The 22,907-nt window shown below is 51.2% G+C and overlaps 1 protein-coding gene and 1 non-coding gene across 5 annotated transcripts; both read left to right on the forward strand.

Moving 5' to 3' along the window:
- Positions 1 to 6,546: 6,546 nt before the first annotated feature.
- TRNAE-CUC (transfer RNA glutamic acid (anticodon CUC)) lies at positions 6,547 to 6,619 on the forward strand. Its single transcript has one exon. It is a non-coding gene; the product is annotated as a tRNA-Glu (tRNA).
- Positions 6,620 to 10,100: 3,481 nt separating this feature from the next.
- On the forward strand, positions 10,101 to 22,287 carry PELI3 (pellino E3 ubiquitin protein ligase family member 3). 4 transcript variants are annotated; one of them, XM_070783069.1, is made up of 8 exons: positions 10,101 to 10,261; positions 11,407 to 11,559; positions 12,096 to 12,167; positions 14,557 to 14,686; positions 15,517 to 15,618; positions 16,584 to 16,778; positions 17,097 to 17,285; positions 18,921 to 22,287. In XM_070783069.1, the coding sequence occupies exons 2-8, from the start codon at positions 11,408 to 11,410 to the stop codon at positions 19,488 to 19,490; spliced, it is 1,410 nt and encodes a 469-aa protein (XP_070639170.1). In that variant the 5' UTR covers positions 10,101 to 10,261; position 11,407; the 3' UTR covers positions 19,491 to 22,287. The 4 variants fall into 4 exon arrangements, with proteins under 4 accessions (XP_070639170.1, XP_070639171.1, XP_070639172.1 ...); XM_070783070.1 differs by having other exon boundaries at positions 18,948 to 22,287; XM_070783071.1 differs by lacking the exon at positions 17,097 to 17,285.
- The last annotated feature ends 620 nt before the right edge of the window (positions 22,288 to 22,907 follow it).

Here is a 22,907-nt window from a genome sequence, read left to right on the forward strand (position 1 = left end):
CAGGGGAGCCTCGTGGGCTGCTGTCTATGGGGTCGCACAGAGTTGGACACGACTGAAGCGACTTAGCAGCAGCAGCCAGGTGTTTCTTGACTTCCTACTTTTGCATTCCAGTCCCCTGTAATGAAAAGGACATCTCTTTTGGGTGTTAGTTCTAAAAGGTCTTGTAGGTCTTCATAGAACCGTTCAAGTTCAGCTTCTTCAGTGTTACTGGTTGCGGCATAGACTTGGATTACTGTGATATTGAATGGTTTGCCTTGAAACGAACAGAGATCATTCTGTCGTTTTTGAGATTGCATCCAAGTACTGCATTTCGGACTATTTTGTTGACTATGATGGCTACTCCATTTCTTCTAAGGGATTCCTGCCCGCAGTAGTAGATGGCTCGATAAAGGACAGAGATGGTATGGACCTAACAGAAGCAGAAGATATTAAGAAGAGGTGGCAAGAATACACAGGAGAACTGTACAAAAAAGAGCTTCATGACCAAGATAATCATGATGGTGTGATCACTGACCTAGAGCCAGACATCCTGGAATGTGAAGTCAAGTGGGCCTTAGAAAGCATCACTGTGAACAAAGCTAGTGATGGAATTCCAGTTGAGCTATTTCAAATCCTGAAAGATGATGCTGTGAAAATGCTGCACTCAATATGCCAGCCAATTTGGAAAACTCAGCCGTGGCCACAGGACTGGAAAAGGTCAGTTTTCATTCCAATCACAAAGAAAGGCAATGCCAAAGAATGCTCAAACTACTGCACAATTGCACTCATCTCACACGCTAGTAAAGTAATGCTCAAAATTCTCCAAGCCAGGCTTCAGCAATACGTGAACCATGAACTTCCAGATGTTCAAGCTGGTTTTAGAAAAGGCAGAGGAACCAGAGATCAAATTGCCAACATCCGCTGGATCATGGAAAAAGCAAGAGAGTTGCAGAAAAACATCTATTTCTGCTTTATTGACTATGCCAAAGCCTTTGACTGTGTGGATCACAAAAAACTGTGGGAAATTCTGAAAGAGATGGGAATACCAGACCACCTGACCTGCCTCTTGAGGAACCTATATGCAGGTCAGGAAGCAACAGTTAGAACTGGACATGGAACATCAGACTGGTTTCAAATAGGAAAAGGAGTACGTCAAGGCTGTATATTGTCACCCTGCTTATTTAACTTATATGCAGAGTACATCATGAGAAATGCTGGGCTAGAAGAAGCACAAGCTGGAATCAAGATTGCCAGAAGAAATATCAATAACCTCAGATATGCAGATGATATCACCCTTATGGCAGAAAGTGAAGAGGAACTAAAAAGCCTCTTGATAAAAGTGAAAGAGGAAAGTGAAAAAGTTGGCTTAAAGCTCAACATTCAGAAAACGAAGATCATGGCATCTGGTCCCATCACTTCATGGGAAATAGATGGGGAACCAGCGGAAACAGTGTCAGACTTTATTTTTTTGGGCTCCAAAATCACTGCAGATGGTGACTGCAGCCATGAAATTAAAAGAGGCTTACTCCTGGGAAGGAAAGTTATGACCAACCTAGATAGCATATTCAAAAGCAGAGACATTACTTTGCCAACAAAGGTCCGTCTAGTCAAGGCTATGGTTTTTCCAGTGATCATGTATGGATGTGAGAGTTGGACTGTGAAGAAGGCTGAGCGCCAAAGAATTGATGCTTTTGAACTATGGTGTTGGAGAAGGCTCTTGAGAGTCCCTTGGACTGCAAGGAGATCCAACCAGTCCATTCTAAAGGAGATCAGCCCTGGGATTTCTTTGGAAGGAATGATGCTAAAGCTGAAACTCCAGTACTTTGGCCACCTCATGCGAAGAGTTGACTCATTGGAAAAGACTCTGATGCTGGGAGGGATGGGGGCAGGAGGAGAAGGGGATGACAGAGGATGAGATGGCTGGATGGCATCACCGACTCGATGGACATGGGTTTGGGTGAACTCTGGGAGTTGGTGATGGACAGGGATGCCTGGTGTGCTGCGATTCATGGGGTCACAAAGAGTCGGACACGACTGAGTGACTGAACTGAACTGAACTGAGACCTTGGTTTGATCCCTGAGTCAGGGAGAACCCTTGGAGAAGGGAATGGCATCCCTTCTCCAAGTATTCTTGCCTAGAGAATTCCATGGACAGACCATGGGGTCACAAAGAGTTGGACACAACTGAGTGACTAACACACTTTAGATTTTATGGGCTGGGTGATTTCATAGGCTAAAGAGGGGGAGGATTATTCCAACTTTTCTGGAGAAGGGGCAGAGTTCTAGGAATTGGGTCACCACCCACTTTTTGTCCTTTTATGGTCAACCTTGGGACTGTCGTGGCACCTGAGGGCGTGTCATTTAGTATTCTCATGTGTTACAATGAGACTCTACAGATACTCAAGGTCTAGTGGAAGTCAACTCATCTGTCATCTTGGACCTAGTTGGTTCTAACCAGTTTATGCTGTGTCCTCAGTGGTTGTCATTCTTTTAACTGTTGTGCTCTGCCCACTTCCTGTCTCACAGCAACCATTTTTATATGACACGATCCTGCCTATTTGTACTTGATTGGCTAGGTGCAAGCATCTCCCCCAAGCTGGGTCAAAGTTTCTCCCCCTGTAATCTTTTATTAAAAGTTAGAAATCCTGGGGAATTCCCTGGCAGTCCAGTAGTTAGAACTCCATGCTTTTACTGACGGGGACAGGGGTTCAATCCCTAATCAGGGAACTAAGATCTTGCATGTTGTAGCCAAAAAAAAGAAAAAGAAATTCCATTCCCAGTCTGGACTGGCTTCTTGACAGGAGAGGATATCAAAACTTGGGAGATGCAGCGTAGCCACTTCCTACCTCAGGCCACATATGTTGGTCTGCAGGGAGGAGTGATGTCAACATACAGAGAGGTAAAGAGACAAGAAATGGGGAGAGATAATTCCCTCTGGGCTACTCAGGAAGGACTGCATTCAGGTTTCTAGTGATGTAGGTCAGAGTTCTTTTTTTTCTTATTTATATATTTTTTAAAAATTTATTTACTTTTTTAAATTAGAGGATAATTGCTTTACAATATTTTGTCAGTTTCTGCTATACAACGATGTGAATCAGCCTAATACATACATATATCCCCTCCCTCTAGAGCCTCCCTCCCACACAAACCCCCACCACACACACCCAGGGTTCTTAATTTCAAGCACAGAAGCCAATTCTGGATACTCTAAGCAGAAAAAAAAAAAAAAAAACTTATGAAGGATACTGAGTAACTCACAGTCTCCAGGCTATGCAGGGAACTAGGCGCTGTAGCCAGGCAAGTAGGAGCACACGGAAAATCATGCCACAGAACTGTCCTGAAAAGACTGAACTGCCCCCATTGTGCATAGCCTCTTCACCACTGGCGCCACGGACACAGGGCTGCAGACTCTGCAGTTGGAGCTACTTCTGAAACTGGACCTAGCCACTGTCTCCACCACATCTGCCTCTTTAGGAAATAGCATCTGATTCAGTCAGAAGCAGGTATTTCTGACCAGAAGAATCTGAAACATGTGTCTGTACCCATGGAGTCACAGAGTTGGACATGACCGAGTGACCAAGCACATACACAGGTGTAAGTAAATTTTCACAACCTAGGGTGGAAGAGGCAGTTCTTATATCCAGTGGCAAGGCTGTTACCAATTATCCAGCAGTGTTTCTTGAGACTTGGGTAACTGCCTACTGAGGGTGAAGCTTTGGCATAGCAAAACCAGTTTTCCGTGATTCTTCAACTCTACAACAGAGAAAGGCTTTCTCTGAATCTCTGCTCCAAATTCCCAACAGACAAGATGGGATTGGCCCAGCCTGGCTCAGGTTGGCACCCTCATTCCCTTTAGCTGTGGCCAGGGAATGATGTCACAGAGACGAAAATGATGGCTGGTGATGCACCCCTGGGGATTAGGGAGAAGCAGCTTCATTGGTGTGACCGAAAGCAAGTACTTAATAACACTGTTGATCAGTGGGTAAATGATTAAATCAAGCTATCAAGGCTTGAAGTCCTAGGGGCCCTTCTTAGCCCCTATCCTGGTTTTTGTTTCTCTCTGTGCACTCGCTCTCACTGGCTTTCTCAGCTCCCTGGGCTCCTCTTCACTGATTCTGGCCACAGCCTCACCAGTCTCCTCCACATCCTGACCTTTCAGCTAGAACTACTCCTGACCCATTCACATTGCAGAGTGTGGAGGTTTGATCGAGCCAGCTCATCTTATTTGAAACGCTTTTATTGTAAAATATGATAAACACACCAAAAGTTCATACAATATAAACGTACAGCTTAATAAGCATTATAAAGCAAGCACTTGGGTGAGTGCTACTCAGTCAAGAAATCAAACAGCACCCTGGACAGCGCCCCAGAGCGCCCGCTATGGTCCTTCCAGGTTAAAACCTCTGCCTAATTTTCATGCCCTTAACTTCCTCACCTTTCTTTAGTTTTGCCACCAAAATAAGCATCCTGAACTGATATGGCTTGGTTTGAACTACTGTTAAGATTTACATCAATACAATTATAGAGTATGAATTCTGATACTTAGTTTCTTTTGCTCAATGTCATATTTGTTTGTTTTGTTCTAGCTGGTTCTTTTTAAGGAAAAGCTGTATTGAGATATGGGGCATCCCCAGTGGCTCAGTGGTAATGAATCTGCCTGCCAATACCTGAGATGCAGGAGATGCAGGTTCAATTCATGGGTCAGGAAGATCCCCTGGAGAAGGAAATGGCAACCTGCTCCAGTATTCTTGCCTGAAAAATCCCATGGATGGAGGAGTCTGGCAGGCTACAGTCCAGTGGTCAAAAAGAGTCAGATATGGCTGAGCACAAAGCATATATTGAGATATAATAATTCACATATCATAAATTCACCCATTACAATGTGCAGTTAGTGGTTTTGGTATATTCACAGATATATGTAACCATCACCACAGCAATTTTGGAACATTTTCATTACCTCAAAGAGAAACTCATGCACTTTAGCTATCACTATTCTGCCATCCCTCCCTAGCTAAGTAACCACAAATCCACTTTCTGCCTCTACATATTCTTCTATTCGGATATTTCTTATAAATGAAATCATACAAGATGTGGTCATTTGTGACTGACTTCTTTCACTTAGCATATGATTTTCAAGGTTGTAGCATATATCTGTACTCTGTTCCTTTTTATGGCTGAATAATATTCCACTGTGTAGATAAAAATTTTGTTTATCCATTCAACAATTGAACATTTGAGTTGTCCACATTTTGGCTATTATAAATAATGCTGCCATAGACATTTGTGTAGATCTGTGTTTTCGTTTCTCTTGGGTCTTTCCCTAGGAGTGGAATTGCAGGGTCACATGGCAGCAACGTTTAACTGTTGGAAGCAGCGCTGGACTGTTTTCCTAGGGGCTGAGGCGATGGCACCCACTCCAGTCCTCTTGCCTGGAGAATCCCATGGACGGAGGAGCCTGGTAGGCTGCAGTCCATGGGCTTGCTAGGAGTCAGACACGACTGAGCGACTTCACTTTCACTTTTCACTTTCATGCATTGGAGAAGGAAATGGCAACCCACTCCAGTGTTCTTGCCTGGAGAATCCCAGGGACGGGGGAGCCTGGTGGGCTGCCATCTCTGGGGTCGCACAGAGTCGGACACGACTGAAGCGACTTATCGGTACACCATTTTACCCTCCTACTGTCAGTGTGCGAGGTGTCAATTTCCCCACATCCTGACAATATCTGCCTGTTTTTTTTTCCTTGTCTGTGTCATCCATTCCTGTTTCTTTGCATGATTTACAATTTCTTGATGGAAACTGAAGATTCTAAATGTTACATTGTGGCAACTTGGCACTTGCCCCACCCCAACGGCTTGCTATTGTTATTTGCTTGCTTGGTGACTGAGTGGATTATTTTTTAAATACTTATTTATTTGGCTGTACCAGGTCTTAGTTGTGGCTTAGATGTGGGATCTAGTTCCCTGACCAGGGATCAGACCTGGCCCCTTGCATTAGGAGTGTGGAGTCCTAGCCACTGGACTACCAGGGAAGTCCCTGTGTGGATTACTTTGGTGAATCTTTCCCCTCTTCCCTCTGCCTGAGTTTAAAGCCTCTGTCCTTGGTTCTCAGGGAGTGCAGCCTCCACCTACAGTCACCTGGGAATACAGTGATTTGGGTTAGGCTCTCCTGGACTGACACCTTCCCTGACCACAGCCACCTATTAAACTCCACTCATTGACAGCTAGTTCTCTACTGTTTTCAACAATGTCCTAGAACATAAATTGTTCCACAAACTGATCCAATCAAATTTGGACTGTGAAGGAATAGGGTTTGGATGCCTAAGTCTATCTGAGGGGTCTATCTTTTTCTAGCACCCTCTCTTACCTACAATGAGACCTCGGAGGTGAAGCCCAGCATCTTAGCTCTTCCTTACCCTCTTCTCTCCAAATCTTTCAGGCCAGAGTTTGTTGTTGGTTGGCTTGTTTATTTGTTTTCAACATGCTTTCTTCACTAGATGCACAAATATTCTTCAAAACTATGCCTGTCTCTGGGCACTTGAACCCAAGAGTTGAAGAAATACAGAGGACTTCCCTGATGGTTTGGTGGCTAAAACTCTGTGCTCTCAATGCAGGGGTCCTAGGTTCAATCCCTGGTTAGGGAACTAGATCCCTTAAGCCATTTTAGTTGCCTGCTAAAACTAAGACCTGGAGAGCCAAACAAAACTTTTTTTTTTTTTTTTTTTTAAGAAAAAATACAGGCTGTATTTTTCTCCTTTCTTTGTCCCTTTTAAAAAAAGCAGTAGGGTCAAGATCTAGATTGAAGAGAGAAGGGAGGGGCTGGAAAGATTTTCAAAACAATACTGTCAATTTTTATCCCCCTTCAGGTAGGTACTATGTTTATTTCCATTTTATAAATACTGGAAGTGAGGCATAGAGAGATTAAGAAGCTGGAGTTCTTAGTCCCAGAGCCTGGGACATAGAGCCAGAAGCCAAGGCTGGGACTGGAGACTCTATGTCTGTTAGTGGTGTTCCAACTCACCCTTCCTCTCCCCATCCTGGAAAATACAATGCTGCATTCAGGCCCATCCCATGATTCCAGAGGTCCCTGCTGGTCTGGCTGTGCCCACCATACAACTCCCAGCCCAGTGCTTGACCACAGGAGAAATCTCTGCCTCTTGGAACAAAGCCTTTGAACCTCTCTTAGCCCTTCCCGCCATCTGGTGTCAGGTGGTAGCACTGGAGCGCTGGTCAAACCTCAGTTCCACACCCGTCTGGCTCTGTGACCTGGCTGTATCATAATTCAGTATATGTTCACAGAGGGCCTGCTTTGGCAGGCAATGTCCTGGAAGCTGGGAGTGCAAAGAGGAGTAAGACTGTCCCAATGTCCCCATGGCCTATTGCAGATATGCATACCTGGTATGCAGGTAGGGAAGCAGGGATGGGAGCAATCCTGTGGTGCAGGATTTGTACGACCTGCTGCCAGGAGCCCAGCGGTCCAGCCTGCTCAGGGACTTTCTCTTCGATTAGTGGGTGCTTTTGTCCTCAAAGGGTGTGCTGTCGGCTGCTTTCTCGTTTCATCTGGCTGCTGGAGCCCGAGAACAGTTGGCAAAGCAGTTGGTATCTTGGACTATTTTTAGATGGAGGAGTTAGTGGGGTGTGTGGATGTGGTAAGACCCAGGAGTCTTGAAGATTGGCAGCTTCATAAACAACAAGTTGCGAGAGGGAGAGGAAGTGTGCTCCTCCACAGTGTGTGGGCCAACTTTCACTTGTTTTTCTCGATGTGGGGGTCAAAGAATGCCTCCTCTGTGCATCTTTCCTTGATTTCTTCAATAAAACATGCACTCTAAAGATGCAAATTAAAGGTCCACCCTCTGGGCTTCCCCTAACTCTTGGTTATTGTTTTGCCCAAAGTTTTACTTTAGTTTTAGGTTTGAGGGATTTTTTTTTTTTTTTCACAAAAGAAACCACTTATTACACACTAATAAACAATTTCAATATTTAACAGAGGATTATTTTACTTAATTTCAATATACAGTCATTAAAAGAAATAGAAACAATGAAGAGAAGCAATAGTATATACATCACCAAACTGCGCCAACAACCTACACCCAGACTTCAATAGCACTGGGAAGTTGCTTGTTAACAGTAATCTGGAGTCCCAGTTAAGAAAGGATCCAGGGCGGTGTGTCCACTCCACAGGTGAGACTTCAAACTGCAGTTTGGAGGCTCCTGCTTATCATCCCAGGCCACAAAGTAACATCATCATCAGTTTGCACACAGAAATGAAGCTCTGGTTTCACTTTAACAAGGCTGTTTGTTCCACCAATCACAGGATTTCATTAGACCCTGAGGGGTGTTGGCCAGACCTCCAGGGGCTTTAAAAATTCCAAGACCCATTCCCTTTCTTATCTAAAGCTCACTTGACTTCCAGTGTTTGCAGGCAGGCACAGAATCTAGGCAGTGTCTAAGCAGGTAAGAAGCAGGTCATGATGCTGAAAGTTCAGCTTCTGTGAACACCAGTGCAGAATCAAATCTCAGAAAGAGAGTTTTGGGTGAACTAGAAAAGGGTAGCTTTATTGCTTTGCCAGGCAAAGGGGGACAGAACAGGCTTCGTCCTCCAAACCAAGTGACAAGTTTTACAGTAAAAGAGGGTGTGATCAGCTCATGGACATTCTTCTGATGGGTTGGTGGTGATGTAAAGTAGGCATCAACTTTATTAACCTTCAGGTTTAAATGGTCTATGGTCTACTCGTTTGTAGGGAGCATACCATAACTTCTCGGAGAGGGTTTCAGTATCTGCAGAATAGCTCAAAGATATTGTTGTTCATATCCTTTAATGGGGAAACCTGCCCCAAGGCTGCTATTGATTGCTTGTTTCTCCTTGGTCTCACATCCCCTCCCTTCCCTAACCAACAATTGCTTGAATCTGCCATTGGAACTCAGGAAAGGTCACAGAGGCTGAATAAATGCTGTTCCCTATAATCAAAGAAATGGGAGGCACAAAGGCCTTGTGCCCAGAAGCCCCTAAGGCCCTGCATGGTATCAGTCAGAGGCCTGCTCTCCTGCTTCTGAAGCCTGAGCAAGACTTCCTCCATTTTAATTTCCCTAACAGTTACAGTTCTAAACAGGCCAAGAGATAATAAGCTATAGAGATCTTACCTGATGCATTTCTGGGTCTCTCCTGCTCTGTACCTCTGAGTGCCCTCTTGCCATCCTGTGGTCCCGAGTCATAGCAACAAGGTATATAGAAGCCATGAGTCCAGACTGGAGTCACACAGCTGAAATCCACTTTTGATCCCTTTCAGGGAAAATAACCATGACCAAATCAGATTCCCAAATCTCTGTTTTCTCATCTGCAAAATGGGTGGTTAATAGTGTCTGTCTCCCAAGAATCAAAGGGTTTATTTTGTTCAAAGCACAGCCCATAGCACCTGCCACAGACTAATAGATGAGATCTCTTGCAAGCCCAGGCCCGGAGGGGTCTACATCCCGTTTGCGGCACCTCCGGCGGTGTGCGCAAGCTGGCGGGCGGGAGGGAGGCATTCCTGGACACCGGAGGGAGCCCAGAGCCAGAGAGCAGTCGCCCAGAAAGTAGTCCAGCTGAGCCGGAAGACAGATGAAACGCAGCGGCTTTCCTTTGCCTCCCCACTGATGCACACCCGTACCTCTGTCTCCTCTAGTATTTCCATTCTCTCTCTCCTTCCCGCCCCTGCCTCTCTCCTCTAATTCCGCAGTTTCCCCATCTGGAAGGCGGGAGGTGCAGAGTCCCTGGCCTAAGCTGCGGTAAAGGTCCAGCCCAGGGAGGCAAGGTGCTAGACTGCGATGAGGAAGGGGGCGCCAGGGTCTCAAGGAGAACCCGGGAGTCTCCAGAAACAAGGGCGGGGTCTGGGGAACCCGAACTGGAGAAGGGGGTCTCAAAGACTTACCTGAGAGTCCCAGCTGACGCGAAGTTGGGAGAGTGCGTTCCTAAAGCAGAGTGGTGGGCGTGGCTTCCAAGGGACCAGCCGGCGGGGCTCGATAAGGGGCGTGGTCTCCTGAGAAAGGGCGGGGCTCCGCCGTCTGGGGCAGAGCTTCGCCGCAAGAGGCGGAGTCTCGAGGGGCGGGGCTTCAGTGGGGCGGGGCATAGGGACAGGGGGCGGAGCGTGACTGTTTGCGCTCGTACCCCTCCCCGGCCCCGGGTGTCCCCGTGACAAGGCAGCGCGGAGCCGCCGCCGGCCGGGCCCATCCCGCCGCAGCGGCCCCTGGGCCGAGCAGGGGCGAGGAGCAGAGGGAGCAGCGCCAAGCCGGGGCCAGAGCGCGGCCAGGTGAGCCCGCCGAGGCGGAGGGGGCGGGGGCTTCGCCGGGCGGGCCCCAACAGACGCTGGGGGCGTGTTTGAGTGTCAGGGTGGCGGGGGATACTCGGTCCGAGGGCGGGCGCCTGTGGCTGTTTGCGCGATCGCGCCTGCTGTCGCGGGTCTAGGGTGGGCTCTGTGCCCGTCCGGGCACTGCTCGCGGGGCTCCGGTTGTGCGGGACTGTGTGCGTGCGCGCGCGTGTTTGTGTGGAGGGGCCGCCGGCTGTGTCTGCGTATGTCGCTGGGCTGTCATTGTGCCCGCCCCGGGCCCGGGGCGCCGGCCTGCCCCGGCGCAGTCCCTCCTGCGCGGGGATGTTTTCCAAACAGGCTTCCTGCGGAGACGGGCTCTGCTGCAGCCCAAGCGGGAGGGGGAGCGCCGCCCCCACAGGCCTCCAGAGACCTGAGCGGCCCGGGGACTGCAGACTGACACCTGAGGGAGGGAGAGGGGCGCACCCGGGAGGGGTCCAGAGCCCTGTCCGCAGGGTGAGGACAAGATGGGGAGACTGAGGCAGGTGAATGGAGAGGTAGAGGTGGCCAGACAGGCGGAGGTGGGGAGGAGGGTGGGTAGAGAGGTGGCGAAAAGGACAGCGGCGGGGACAGAGAGTCATTGAGAAAACAGACAGACAGATAGAGGCCTAGACCAGCAAAGGGGCAGAAAGATTAAGATGGATAGGTAGATTCCAAAAACCTGATAGAAGGGTTCCTCAGAGGCCCTGGGGCTGAGAGCCAAACCCAGGAACTGAATGTAAGATGAGCAGTAGGGGCCCCCAACTCCTGGGGTGCTTTTCTTCCAAGCACATCCCAGATAGAGGTCCTGCCAAAAAGAAGCTTCTGGCCACCCCAAGTTGAGCCATCCCTCTGGCTCTGCCAAATATTCTGACCCTCTGATTGGGCAGCTCCTCCCTCTTGGTTCCACCCCATCCATCTCCCTTCCCTGGTATCCCAGCAACGCTGACAGTTTAGGGGAGGCAGAGGTGAAGTGGTTGCCATAGCAACAGAGTGGGTGAAAGGTCACTCTGGTCTTAGCCTAGGTGGCCTGCAGCAGGCTGGAACTGGCATTGAGGGGGGTTGGGGTGGGAGGCTGCAAAGCTCTTTTTCTCTTTTCCCACTCTGCCCAGAATGGTGCTGGAAGGAAACCCTGAAGTGGGGTCTCCCCGAACCTCAGACCTCCAGCACCCGGGGAACCAGGGCTCTTGCGTGCTCTCTTCTCCCAGTGAAGATGCACAGCCAGGGGAGGAGCCCATCAAGTATGGCGAACTCATCGTTCTGGGGTGAGCCTCCCTGGTCCGAGGGGGCGGGGCACCAGGCACCCCACAGGACAGCCAGACCAAGGGTCCCAGCTCTCCCCATTTACAGCCTTCTGCTGCTCGTCCCTCCTCACCTTCCCAGCTCAGAGACAAAGTTGACCAAGCCCACCTCAATTCACAATTGTTATTTTATCTTCCCATTTTTCATAAATTATGGAGACAACCCTGCCCATCTAAGTTTCTGAACGGAAGAAAGTAGCACCAGCTGCCTTTTATAAAACACCTCATGTGTGTAGTCTGGGATGAACTCTGGTCCTCCAGCAAAAGTGCTTGGTTCAAATCCTGCCTTTGTAAGTTGCTTAACTTCCCTGTGCCTCCATTTCCCCACTTACCAGTAGAGACGATGATAATAATAATACCTCAGAGGGCTGTTGGAAGGAACGACTGAGGTGATTTCTGTAAAGCACGTAGCACAGTGCCTGGCCTGCACCAAGTATTCTGGGAGGCAGGCGTGTGCCAAGCCCTTTCATGGACATTATTTCATTTCAATCTTCACAAAGATGCTGTGAGGAAGGAGGTGAGGAAACCAAGGCTCAGAGAGGGGAAGTGGCTGGCCCAAGGGCACACAGCTGGTAAGTGGCAGGGCTGGGATTTGGACCCAGGTCTTTCTTACTCTAGGTTTAATGCACTTCCACTAAGTGACAGCTGACCCTCGTGCTACAGATGAGGAAACTGAGGCCAGGAGAGAGGAAGCAACGTGAGCTGGTAGCTGAGTAGACCTTATCCGTTCCTGGTCTTCGCCTGACCAGGATGCTTGCCCCATGCACAGATCCCTCTCCTTCCTCCCTTCTGTACCTCCTTTTGGCCTCTCTCTGTGCCCTGAAGAGAGTATCTGATAAACTATGTTATCACTGTGATGACTATTTAGAAATAATAATGGCTACTGTTTGTTGACATGTACGTGCCATGTGCTTTTATTTTTATTTTTTGGTAATAGTAGTCATAGATAACATTTATCAAGGGCTTGTTAAATATATGCCAAACTGTGCCAAGCATCTTAAAATGCTTTATCTCATTTAGCTCTCATAATGAACCTGTGAGGTAGATCCTGAGAAAATTAACCCCATTTTACAGAGGTTATAGGGCTTCCCAGGTGGCACTAGTGGTAAAGAACCAGCCTGCCAACGCGGGAGACACTAAGAGATGCGGGTTTGATTCCTGGGTCAGGAAGATCCCCTGGAGGAGGGCATGGCAACCCACTCAGTATTCTTGCCTGGAGAATCCCAGGGACAGAGGCACCTGGCAAGCTGCAGTCCACAGGGTCACACAGAGTCGAACATGACTGAAGTGACTTAGCATGCACAGAGGTTATCTGATAAGCAGAAGTGCCCAGATTTAAGTCAGGTCCATCTGAACCCTCAGGCGTGTCCTGAACTGCCCTACCCCCCATATGTGGGGAGAGCTTACAAGCGCAAAAGTGATGCCCCTCTCAGGGGTGCTTGCATTAGAAAAGCAGCCACTTAGGAAGTCCCTGGCAGTCCAGTGGTTAGGACTCCACGATTTCATTGCTGAGGACCCAGGGTTTGATCCCTGGTTGGAGAACTAAGATCGTACAAGTCACGTGGCACTGCCCGCTCCCCCCGCCCCCAAAGAAAGCAACTGCTTCATGTCCCAAAGGAAGAGCTGGAATCACAGCTGGGAATGAGGCCACTGATGAGGGAGAGCTCAGACCTAAGGCGACAGGCCCTCTTGAGAGCCATCTGTTCTCCACAGAGCAGTGAAGCCCCATGCCGGCTGGACATCAGAGCCACCCAGAGAGCACATTGAAAAATTACCCACTGACAAGCTCATCCCAAATCTACAGAATCAGAATCTCCCTCTGTGGGTCCAGAGAAGATTCTGATTCAAGTGGTCCTTGGCTGTATTTGGCAGCTATTCATCCTTTTCACTTCCTGCTGCCAAACCTGCTGTGGCTCCCCAGTGCTTATGGACTAAAGTTCAGAATGCTCTTCCTGGAGTTCAGGGCCCTCCCACCAAGTTCATTTTCCCCGACTGCACTCTCCCACCCAAGTCATCGCTCAAACCCTGCCTGCCACAGGGCCTTTGCTCAGGGTAAGCCCTCCTTACTGAGAATCTTCTGCAAAAGAGCCTGGAGTCAGACAGATGAGAGGTCAAATCTAGACTTTTCCCACTTCCTAGCCTGGGACCTCAGGCAAGTCATTTTACCTCCCTGAGCCTCAATTTGCCTCATTCATAAAATGAAAAGAAAGATAGAAAGACACTTGCCTGGCAGGACATTACACAGATTCCATTAGGTAATTAATAATGTGAAGTACCAGGAACACAGGAGGCTCCAGTTCATGGCAGCGATCAAGGTTATGACTCACCCCATCTTTGCCTTCTACAATCTGGACAAGGCTGGAAAGGAAGAAATTTGATGTGTATGAATGTGTAGAGATAGTGGCTTTGTGGGTCTACTTTTTTTTTTCTTCCTTTCTGGTTTCCAAGTAGTACTTGTGATCTAATAAATGACAGTTTGCTAAAGGTGACTCCTTTCTAGTTCTTCAAGGCCGGGTATAGGTGTCCCATCTCTTCGAAACCTGCTCCTGGGATCAGAATTCCTTTCTCCTGTCTCTAGGCCTGGGACACACTTGGCTTGTGTCTGGATCAGGGCAGGTGGCATCCAGGTTCCTCAAACAACTTAGGGCACAGAACTGGCCTGTGGTATGTCATCTGTACCACCCCAGCACCGAGTGCCTGACCAGGCATGGTCCAGGAGTCCAGAAAACACTGGTTAATTGAATGAAAACTCTTTTGAAGATCTTTTGACCACCCCCACCCCCCACTTCACTTCTCCAAGGCACCAATTTGATAGAGTAGGGTCTTCTATCTGGTAGTTCTAGGGCTTGTTTATTAAGGCAGGATCTGCCCAGAAGTTGGTGGTTCCTCCTAGTCTCTCAGGGACTCATCTGCTGTCACTCTCTGCCTGCAACCTTTTCTTCTTAACCCCCTCATCCACAGCTACAATGGGTGTCTGGCAAGTGGGGACAAGGGCCGCCGCCGAAGCCGCCTGGCGCTGAGTCGCCGGCCACACGCCAACGGAGTGAAGCCAGATGTCATTCACCACATCTCAACGCCGCTCGTCTCCAAGGCAAGCAGCTTGTCCTAGCAGACCCGGTGCCAGTCTTCCCAGTCCTACATGCCCACAGGCCCGCCAGAGCAGGGGAACCCACGTGTCTTCACTCATGACCCTGGGAAACCAGAGCATGGGGCTGGTGGGAGACTCCTCGCAGTATGTCGTAGCTTGCAAAGTATTTCCTGGACCACTAGATCCCATCCCTTGGGAGGGAAGTGGTCAACATCATTTGAGGCGGCCAAGGCTCCAGGAGGGGACATGACAATCACACCGTAATGACAAAGGCAAAGCCTTTGGCTTCGGAGGTTTGGGGTTGTAATTTGGGCTCTGCTGTTTCCAGTCATTTGACATCTGACCGTTTCCTTCTCTTCTCTGAGATGCAGTTCCTTCAACAGTAAAATGGGAATGATAACCATGCCTCCTTTGGGAAGCTGTAGGGATAAATAGGGGCTTTTCCAATGGCTCAGTGGTAAAGAATCTTCCAGCAATGCAGGAGACACAGAAGAGGCAGGTTCCATCCCTGGGTTGGGAAGATCCCCTGGAGAAGGAAATGGCAACCTACTCCAGCATTCTTGCCTGGGAAATCCCATGAACAGAGGAGCCTGGTGGTCTACGGTTCATGGGGTCACGAAGAGTAGGACATGACTGAGCAATGACCGTGCACACGGGGATCAAATAAGATAACCTGTATAAAGGGCTGGCTGCAGAGTTTGCCCTCTGTAAGAGGTGGAACCACCCCTTCCCTGGGAATGGCTGCTGGATGTCAGGCTCCAGCTTCTGTCACAGAAGCGCACACTTCTCCTGACTATATCCCCAGAGAAATGACTTTTCCTTTCTGTCCCCAGGCACTGAGCAACCGTGGCCAGCACAGCATCTCCTACACACTGTCCCGGAGCCACTCGGTCATAGTCGAGTACACACACGACGGTGACACAGATATGTTCCAGGTAGGCTCAGGTGCCCCCACAAGCCTCCTGGCCACTGGCCACCAGGCCTGGATGCTCAGCTCTGCAGGTGTCCCAGGGGGAGGCTGGCGGACCAAAGGCTGGGGGGCAGGTGCTTTGGAATCCTCAGTGCAGCAGACCACTCTTCAGACGAGGAAGCAGGATACCTGAGGGAGGGCTGTTGACTTCCCACTCACACAGCAAGTCAGTGGCTGGATCAAGGTTCACACCCAAGCCTGGACTCCCAGGCTATGGGAGACATACAGTTTAGGGGTTCAGAGTGTGGTGTGAGAGTCCTGCTGCTTGGCCTCTGCTCCCAGTTCTGTCACTTAGTAGCTGGACGACTTTGGGCAAGAGTCCCTTAACCTCTCTGGGCCTTGGTTTCCTCATCTGTAAAGTGGGGCTAATTTACAGTCCCACCTTCATTGGGAAGATTAACAGAGATCTGCACACGAACTCCTTAACATGATATATAGTAAACATTTACTCCAAATTCACTGTTTTCTACTACTATTTGAGCCTTCCCAGACTATGGGTGTCAGTTACCCTTTCACTGTTCTATCTGCAAATCAACTAGTTTTTTTTTTGGTTAATTATTTATTTGGATGTGCCAGGTCTTAGTTGCAGCATGAGGGATCAAATTCCCTGACCAGGGATCAAACCCAGGCCTCTTGCACTGGGGAGCATGGAGGACTGGGCCACTTAGCCACTGGACCACCAGGGAAGTCCTGCAGATGAGCTAGTTTTTAATTGAGTGGGGCGGTTCCCAGAACTGTGGGGGAGACAGAGAAAGAGAAACCCAAACAGCAGTGATTGGATGTGGACGTCTGGGGAACTGGGGTGGCGTTATCTCCCTGTCGTTTGGTCACCCTGCCCACAGAACAGCTTCCGGGAGCCCTGGGGTGGGAAGCCCTTGGCACTGACCTTTGCACACACCATTCCTGTGCTTGCCCTCCCCTCCCTCACAGATTGGCCGCTCCACGGAGAACATGATTGACTTAGTGGTGACAGACACGTCCCCTGGGGGAGGGGCTGCCGAGGGCCCCTCTGCCCAGAGCACCATCTCCCGCTATGCCTGCCGCATCCTCTGTGACCGCCGGCCACCCTATACTGCCCGAATCTATGCCGCTGGCTTCGATGCCTCCAGCAACATCTTCCTTGGAGTGAGTGAGCCCCCCCAGGCAGGGAGCAGTGTTGCATCTGAGAGTGAGCCCAGGGGTAGGCTGGGGAGGGGCAGCCTCCAGGGGTGATGGACCAGCCTGCAGTAATCATAACCACAACCTATGCGGGGATTAGCACCCCCACTTAACAGATGAGCAAAGTGAGGCTCAGAGAGGTCAGGTGATGCCCAAGGTCATACAGTGCCAATTCCAGTCCTCTCTGGGCCACCTCTGGGCTCCAGGGTACAGGGGCAGCACTTCCGGCTCGAGGCCTGCTGGGGGCCGCTCAGGGATGTGATCTGATCCCACGTGTGGTCCCAGGAGCGGGCAGCCAAATGGCGGACCCCCGACGGGCTGATGGACGGCTTAACCACCAACGGGGTCCTGGTGATGCACCCAGCAGGCGGCTTCTCTGAGGACTCAGCCCCGGGTGTCTGGCGGGAGATCTCGGTCTGTGGGAATGTGTATACTCTGAGGGACAGCCGCTCGGCACAGCAGCGGGGGAAGCTGGTAGGTGGCCTGTCCACCCTCCTCCCCATCCCCTCGTCCTTCCCGGGGCCCTCCCGATCTGCCCTGCCCCCTGCCCAAGCCAGGAGGTGATCTCCAGTCCTGCTGCACAGGGCAGCCCCCAACAGGCTCCATGTAGGGGTACATGCCATTTGCCCCACAGAGGGGACCAGACCAGCATCTCCAGGTGTAGCCCACATGCTGCCAGAGGCCCACGGGGTGATGTGAAGCAGCACGCACAGAACGTGGTACAGCCCCACGCGCTTCTGAGGATGTCAGCAGCTGAAACTCACAGCCTCTTACGAGGGTGACACTTGGCCTGTGTGTGAGCAGTTTATAGCCTGAAGTGTTGGTGGTTTTTAACGTGTCTGTCACGTTCAGGCAAGATTAGCTTTATTCTTTCCCAGCAGGAAAGGGCCTTGGAGTAGTGCTAACACAGGTGATGGGGAACCTAATGTTGGGAGCTGGGAGAGTCCTAGAGAGAGATGGGGCTTGCCCAATGTCACATGGCCACGATCCTCAAAGGGGCCACATAGAGGTTTTCCTAGGTGTGAACATATGGGGCAAGGAGATGCCGAGCCTCGAGGAAAAGCATGGCTTATCTTCCCAGGGCCTCAGTTCCACTGGGAGATCTGGGGAAACGTTATTTTGTAAAATTAGGCTTGTGAGCCTCTCACTGGTACCCGCTACTGAGCACCTACTATGTCCCAGGCACTGTTCCAAGTTCTCACACTGATTCATGAGAACCACTTGCTACACAGGGAAGTAAAACCCATCTTGAGGACAAGGAAATTAAGACACGGAGGGGATAAGTTACTTGACCAGAGACACAGAGTTAGTAAACACTGAGGCCAGAATTCATGCCCAGACTATCTAGCGCTAGAGTCCTTGCTTTTAACCTCAGCCCTTAGGCTTTGGGCTAAGCTGGTGTTTTAACACAGGAGATTCTGCCATCAGGGAAGATGAGCTTGAGAAAATGTTTTAGAAAACTTCCATTTTGGTCCAGGCCTTGTTTTTGGCCAGTATGTGGCATGTGGGATCTTAGTTCCCCGATCAGGGCTTGAACACTCTTCAGGGGAAGCACAGAGTCTTAATCACTGCATCACCAGGGAAGACCCAGTCCAGAGTCCCGTCTTTGTGATTTGACAGATGAAGTGACCGAGGCGCAGGTTTCAATGAGAATAAGGCATGGTGCCTGCCTGGGATTATTATTATTATTATTATTTTTTTTTTTTGGCCTTGCTGCCTGGCTTGCAAGATAAGATCAAATCTTAGAAGACTTAGAAGAATCAGGGATTGAACCTACACCTGCAGCAGTGGAAGTGCAGAGCCCTAACCACTGAAAGTCCCTGCTAGTTTTTTGGGTTTTGGTTTTTGGGGGATGGTGCTTACCCAGGACCACTTTTCCTGCTGGCCCATGGGGCTTCTCAGTCTCCTCTGGTCCTCTGCCCCAGCCCTTACCCCTCTTCTGCCCCAGCCCAACCCCTCTTCTGACCCAGCTAGCCCCACGGGGTCCAGGGTGCACCCTCCAGGGAGGTTCAGGGGAATGGATGGGTGGCTTGACTGGGGTGATGGCGGCCGGATGGCTGGGGGTTCAGGAGTCCCTTGGGCACGAAGGCCCCTCTGCTGCCCCTGCAGGTGGAAAACGAGTCCAACGTGTTGCAGGACGGCTCCCTCATCGACCTGTGCGGGGCCACGCTGCTGTGGCGCACGCCGGCCGGGCTGCTGCGGGCGCCCACGCTGAAGCAGCTGGAGGCCCAGCGGCAGGAGGCGAACGCGGCGCGGCCCCAGTGTCCCGTGGGCCTCAGCACCCTGGCCTTCCCCAGCCCGGCGCGCGGCCGCACGGCACCCGACAAGCAGCAGCCCTGGGTGTACGTCCGCTGCGGCCATGTCCACGGCTACCACGGCTGGGGCTGCCGGCGAGAGCGGGGCCCCCAGGAGCGCGAATGTCCCCTCTGCCGCCTCGTGGGGCCCTACGTACCCCTGTGGCTCGGCCAGGAGGCCGGCCTTTGCCTGGACCCCGGGCCGCCCAGCCACGCCTTTGCACCCTGCGGCCACGTCTGCTCTGAGAAGACTGCCCGCTACTGGGCTCAGACGCCACTGCCCCATGGCACCCACGCGTTCCACGCCGCCTGCCCCTTTTGTGGGGCCTGGCTCACCGGCGAGCATGGCTGCGTCCGCCTCATTTTCCAGGGGCCGCTGGACTAGGCTCCCCGGGGCCCCTTGCTGCCGCGCCTGCCTGCCCGCCTGGGTCCCCCACCTCCAGGGAGCTCTGCATGTGAGACTCTACCTGCTGGCTCATCACCACACCAGATGGACGCGTTGGGTGGGTGGTGCCCTTCCCCTCCTAACCTGGGCTCCAGAGGGGGTCCCTGGACCCCCACCCCAGACAGAATGATGAGGCTCTCAGCACCAGCTCTGTCCTGGGCTGATGGAGGGAGGCCCAGCCCTTTTGCCCCCGCTCTTATAGGGGCATCCCACATCATGCCGCCTACACTGTGCCGCTGGGGGAATGAAGGGGCCACAGGTCCCTGACCCCCAGCTTAGGCTGGCTGTGCCCTGAGCCTGCCAACCCAGTTCTAGATAATCACCCCGCCGCTGCTGCCCTGGGTTCCCCTATAAACCTGCTGCTCAGCTGCCCTCACGAATCTGCGTGTCCCGCATGCGTGCAGTGCCTCCAGCCCCGAGTGAGTGCCGGGTGGGCGGCAGGCTGGGACCGACATCTGCGGATACCCACTGGGGACTGGACTCCTTGCCAAGTGTTATCTGGGGACACAGACTTGGTTCCCTGCCCGATAGAGTTCCCAGTAACTGAACGACAGACCAATTACTGAATGACAGCATGGCTTCCTGTGTACTAGGATCAGAGAGTCATCAGGAGTTGTGAAGCTGGTCTCACAGGTGGCTAGAAAAGTGAGACAGGCTTCACTGGAGGGGCTTAAGGGCTCTGCTTTGGTGGCCTGCTGGGAATCCCTACAGTAAAGGGGGTGCTCTAGGCAGAAAGGGGGCTCAGGGCAGGCTCAGGTGTAGGTATGCAGGGAACTGGGTGAGGGGTTCAGAGTGGCTGAAGCATGGGCTGCAGGGGGCAGAAAGAGGCTGGGACGAGAGGCTGGGGCCGTGCTGACAGGGAAGATGCTGGATGGAGGTTTGCATCCTCATTTCTGGACAGTCAGGGGTTGAGGAGAGGGAGAGGACTCGTGGTCCAGAGCGTTGGCTGTGACACAAGGGCTACTATCAACCAAATGCCCACTGCGTGCTCTGCACTGCGCTAATGGTAATAATAACTACGTTCATTAAGCACTCCCCAGTCACCAGGCTCTGCTTCTCAGAGGTTTTATTTAATTCTCACAGTAACCCAGGGAAGGAGGTGTTACCATTTCTGTTTACAGGGAGATTAAAGAACATGGTCCAAGTCACACAGTTTAGAAAGTGGTCAAGTCAGATTCTAATCCACAGCTGCCTGCCTGGCCTCAGAGCCTGCCCTCTCCTCCAGGGCACTGGGCAGCTCTCCTTGGATGGGGTGGGAGGAGTTGGGAGGGCAGCCCAGGTAAGGGGAACAGCATGGGCCAAGGTGTGGCAGGGAAAACGCTTGATGACCAATGAGCTGGGTATGGAGGGAGCAGAAACGAATGAAGGGTGGGAATGTTGGGCTGGCATCTGGTGGGCCTTTGTTGCCATGGAGACCAAATCTGAACTGGATCCCTATTCATCCTGGCCCATTCTCACCTCCTCCTGAGAGCCCAGGCAAGCTCGGGGTGCTACTGGGGTTGCCCCAGACCTTTCCTGGGACAAGCAAGCTGGAAAGATTAGGTAGATGGAGGTTCTGGAAATATAAAATTCTGAAAAAGAGCCTCTGAGTACCAACTCGACCTGGACATAATCCCTAATAGAAGGCAGAGCCTTAGATATTCCAAGGGGAGGGACCTGCCCCCTTCCACACAGCTGGTTGGAGCCACAGATATCAGACCTGGGGCTGTTGAGAGGACAGAGGGTATTTGCTGGTGGTGAGATGAGGATGCGATCAGATTCTTGCTTCACACCGCCACAGCGGGGGAGCCCCAATAAGGATGCTGGGGTGGACATGGGAGCATTGCAACTCCTACACACACACACACACACACACACAGCAGTAGGAATCCAACTCTTCCCAGCTCTCTGTTCTCTGTTGGGAACCAGACAGGGGAACACTTGCATGCCATTTCTATCAGGGAATCTCAGACCCTAGAAGGAGAGACAAGCAAAAGGCACAGGTGCCATAAGAGGGAGAACTCAGAGTGTTGGTGGAGGGGTCGGACGGCTCTGCCCCTTTCTAACTCTTGGAGCCTCAGTCTCTTTAACTGTTAAATGGAATAACTGTACCGCCATTACCAGGTGGTTGTGAATGTATGAAGGGCACCTGTAGCATAGGATGTACTTAATACTACTTCCTCACCTACCCCTTCTTTATCCCCATGGGAAAGAGCCAAGGCTAGGGGTGGCTATGACTCCAGTGAGTAGACTGTTGCATGTAATTCTGTGTGTGTGTGTGTGTGTGTGTGTGCATGTGCGCACACGCATGTGTTGAGCAGGGGGAGGGGACAATGTGGTGGAAGGCTGGACCCCGGTTCAGGGACACCAGAGGACTTCCTGGGTGGCCTTAGGGAAGTCAGTGAATCCATCAGCCTCCGTTTCCCCATATGTACTCTAGATTAAATTATATCCTAACTCAGGTTTTTTGCAGGAATTAAATGAGATCCTCCATGTCAAGCTGCTAGCATAGAACTTCAGGAAGTGCTCTTATTAGCTGTCTTGATGAAAATGCAGCTTGGCTGGGGGTTTCCCAGGAGTACTGGGATCCTTCCTTGGCCTGAGCTGCCCACTGGTGGCGATGGACGGCACTTCCTCCTTTATCCGTGTACATGTCAACCTCTCCCGAGTGTCAGGGAAGACTTTACACCTGTTTTAAAGACAATAAAAATTGGGGCACAGGGAAGAAGAGGGGCTATTTTCTAGGTACATAGACCAATTTATTGAGTTCCTCCCTGTCATGATCATCACCATCAGTGCCAACAGCACTGTTGTGCCAAACAGGGCCTTGGGCACCTTTTGCGAATGAGAAACTGGTGTGGGTGGTGGACACAGCTGCTCTGGGCCTAGACACAGGCGTGGCAAAAACTGGCAAGGAGGGTGTATGGATTTCAGGGTAGACCCTCTCCTCCACACTTCTCTGCACTGCACTCGGGGGCGTCAACACTGTCAACACTTCCCTCAAGCTTACAACTTCCCTCCAGGAAAGACGGATTTTTAGCCCGGTTTTCTGACTGAGGAAGTCAAGACTCACAGAGGTAAAGAGACTCATCGAAGGACACACAGCTACCAGGCAGTGGAGGCCCCCCTCAACCTTAGATGGCCTGGCTCTGCTCCATTTCTGATATGGGACCCTCAAAATGTTCCCCACTTGGCCCAGGCCAGGTGCTAGGCACTTTCACATGCCATTCCCCCACCCATCCCATCCTCTTGTGAGTTTCTCCAGACATGCAGCCTCGGCTCTGCCCTGGGCAGCCTTTTGAGGTTGTGGTCGGCCTTCTCATCCATCCGGCACCTGGCAAGCACCCCGAAACTGCCAGGCCCCTCGCCCCTTGTTCA

Source organism: Bos indicus, chromosome 29 (assembly GCF_029378745.1).
Source record: "Bos indicus isolate NIAB-ARS_2022 breed Sahiwal x Tharparkar chromosome 29, NIAB-ARS_B.indTharparkar_mat_pri_1.0, whole genome shotgun sequence".
Classification (NCBI taxonomy): domain Eukaryota; kingdom Metazoa; phylum Chordata; class Mammalia; order Artiodactyla; family Bovidae; genus Bos; species Bos indicus.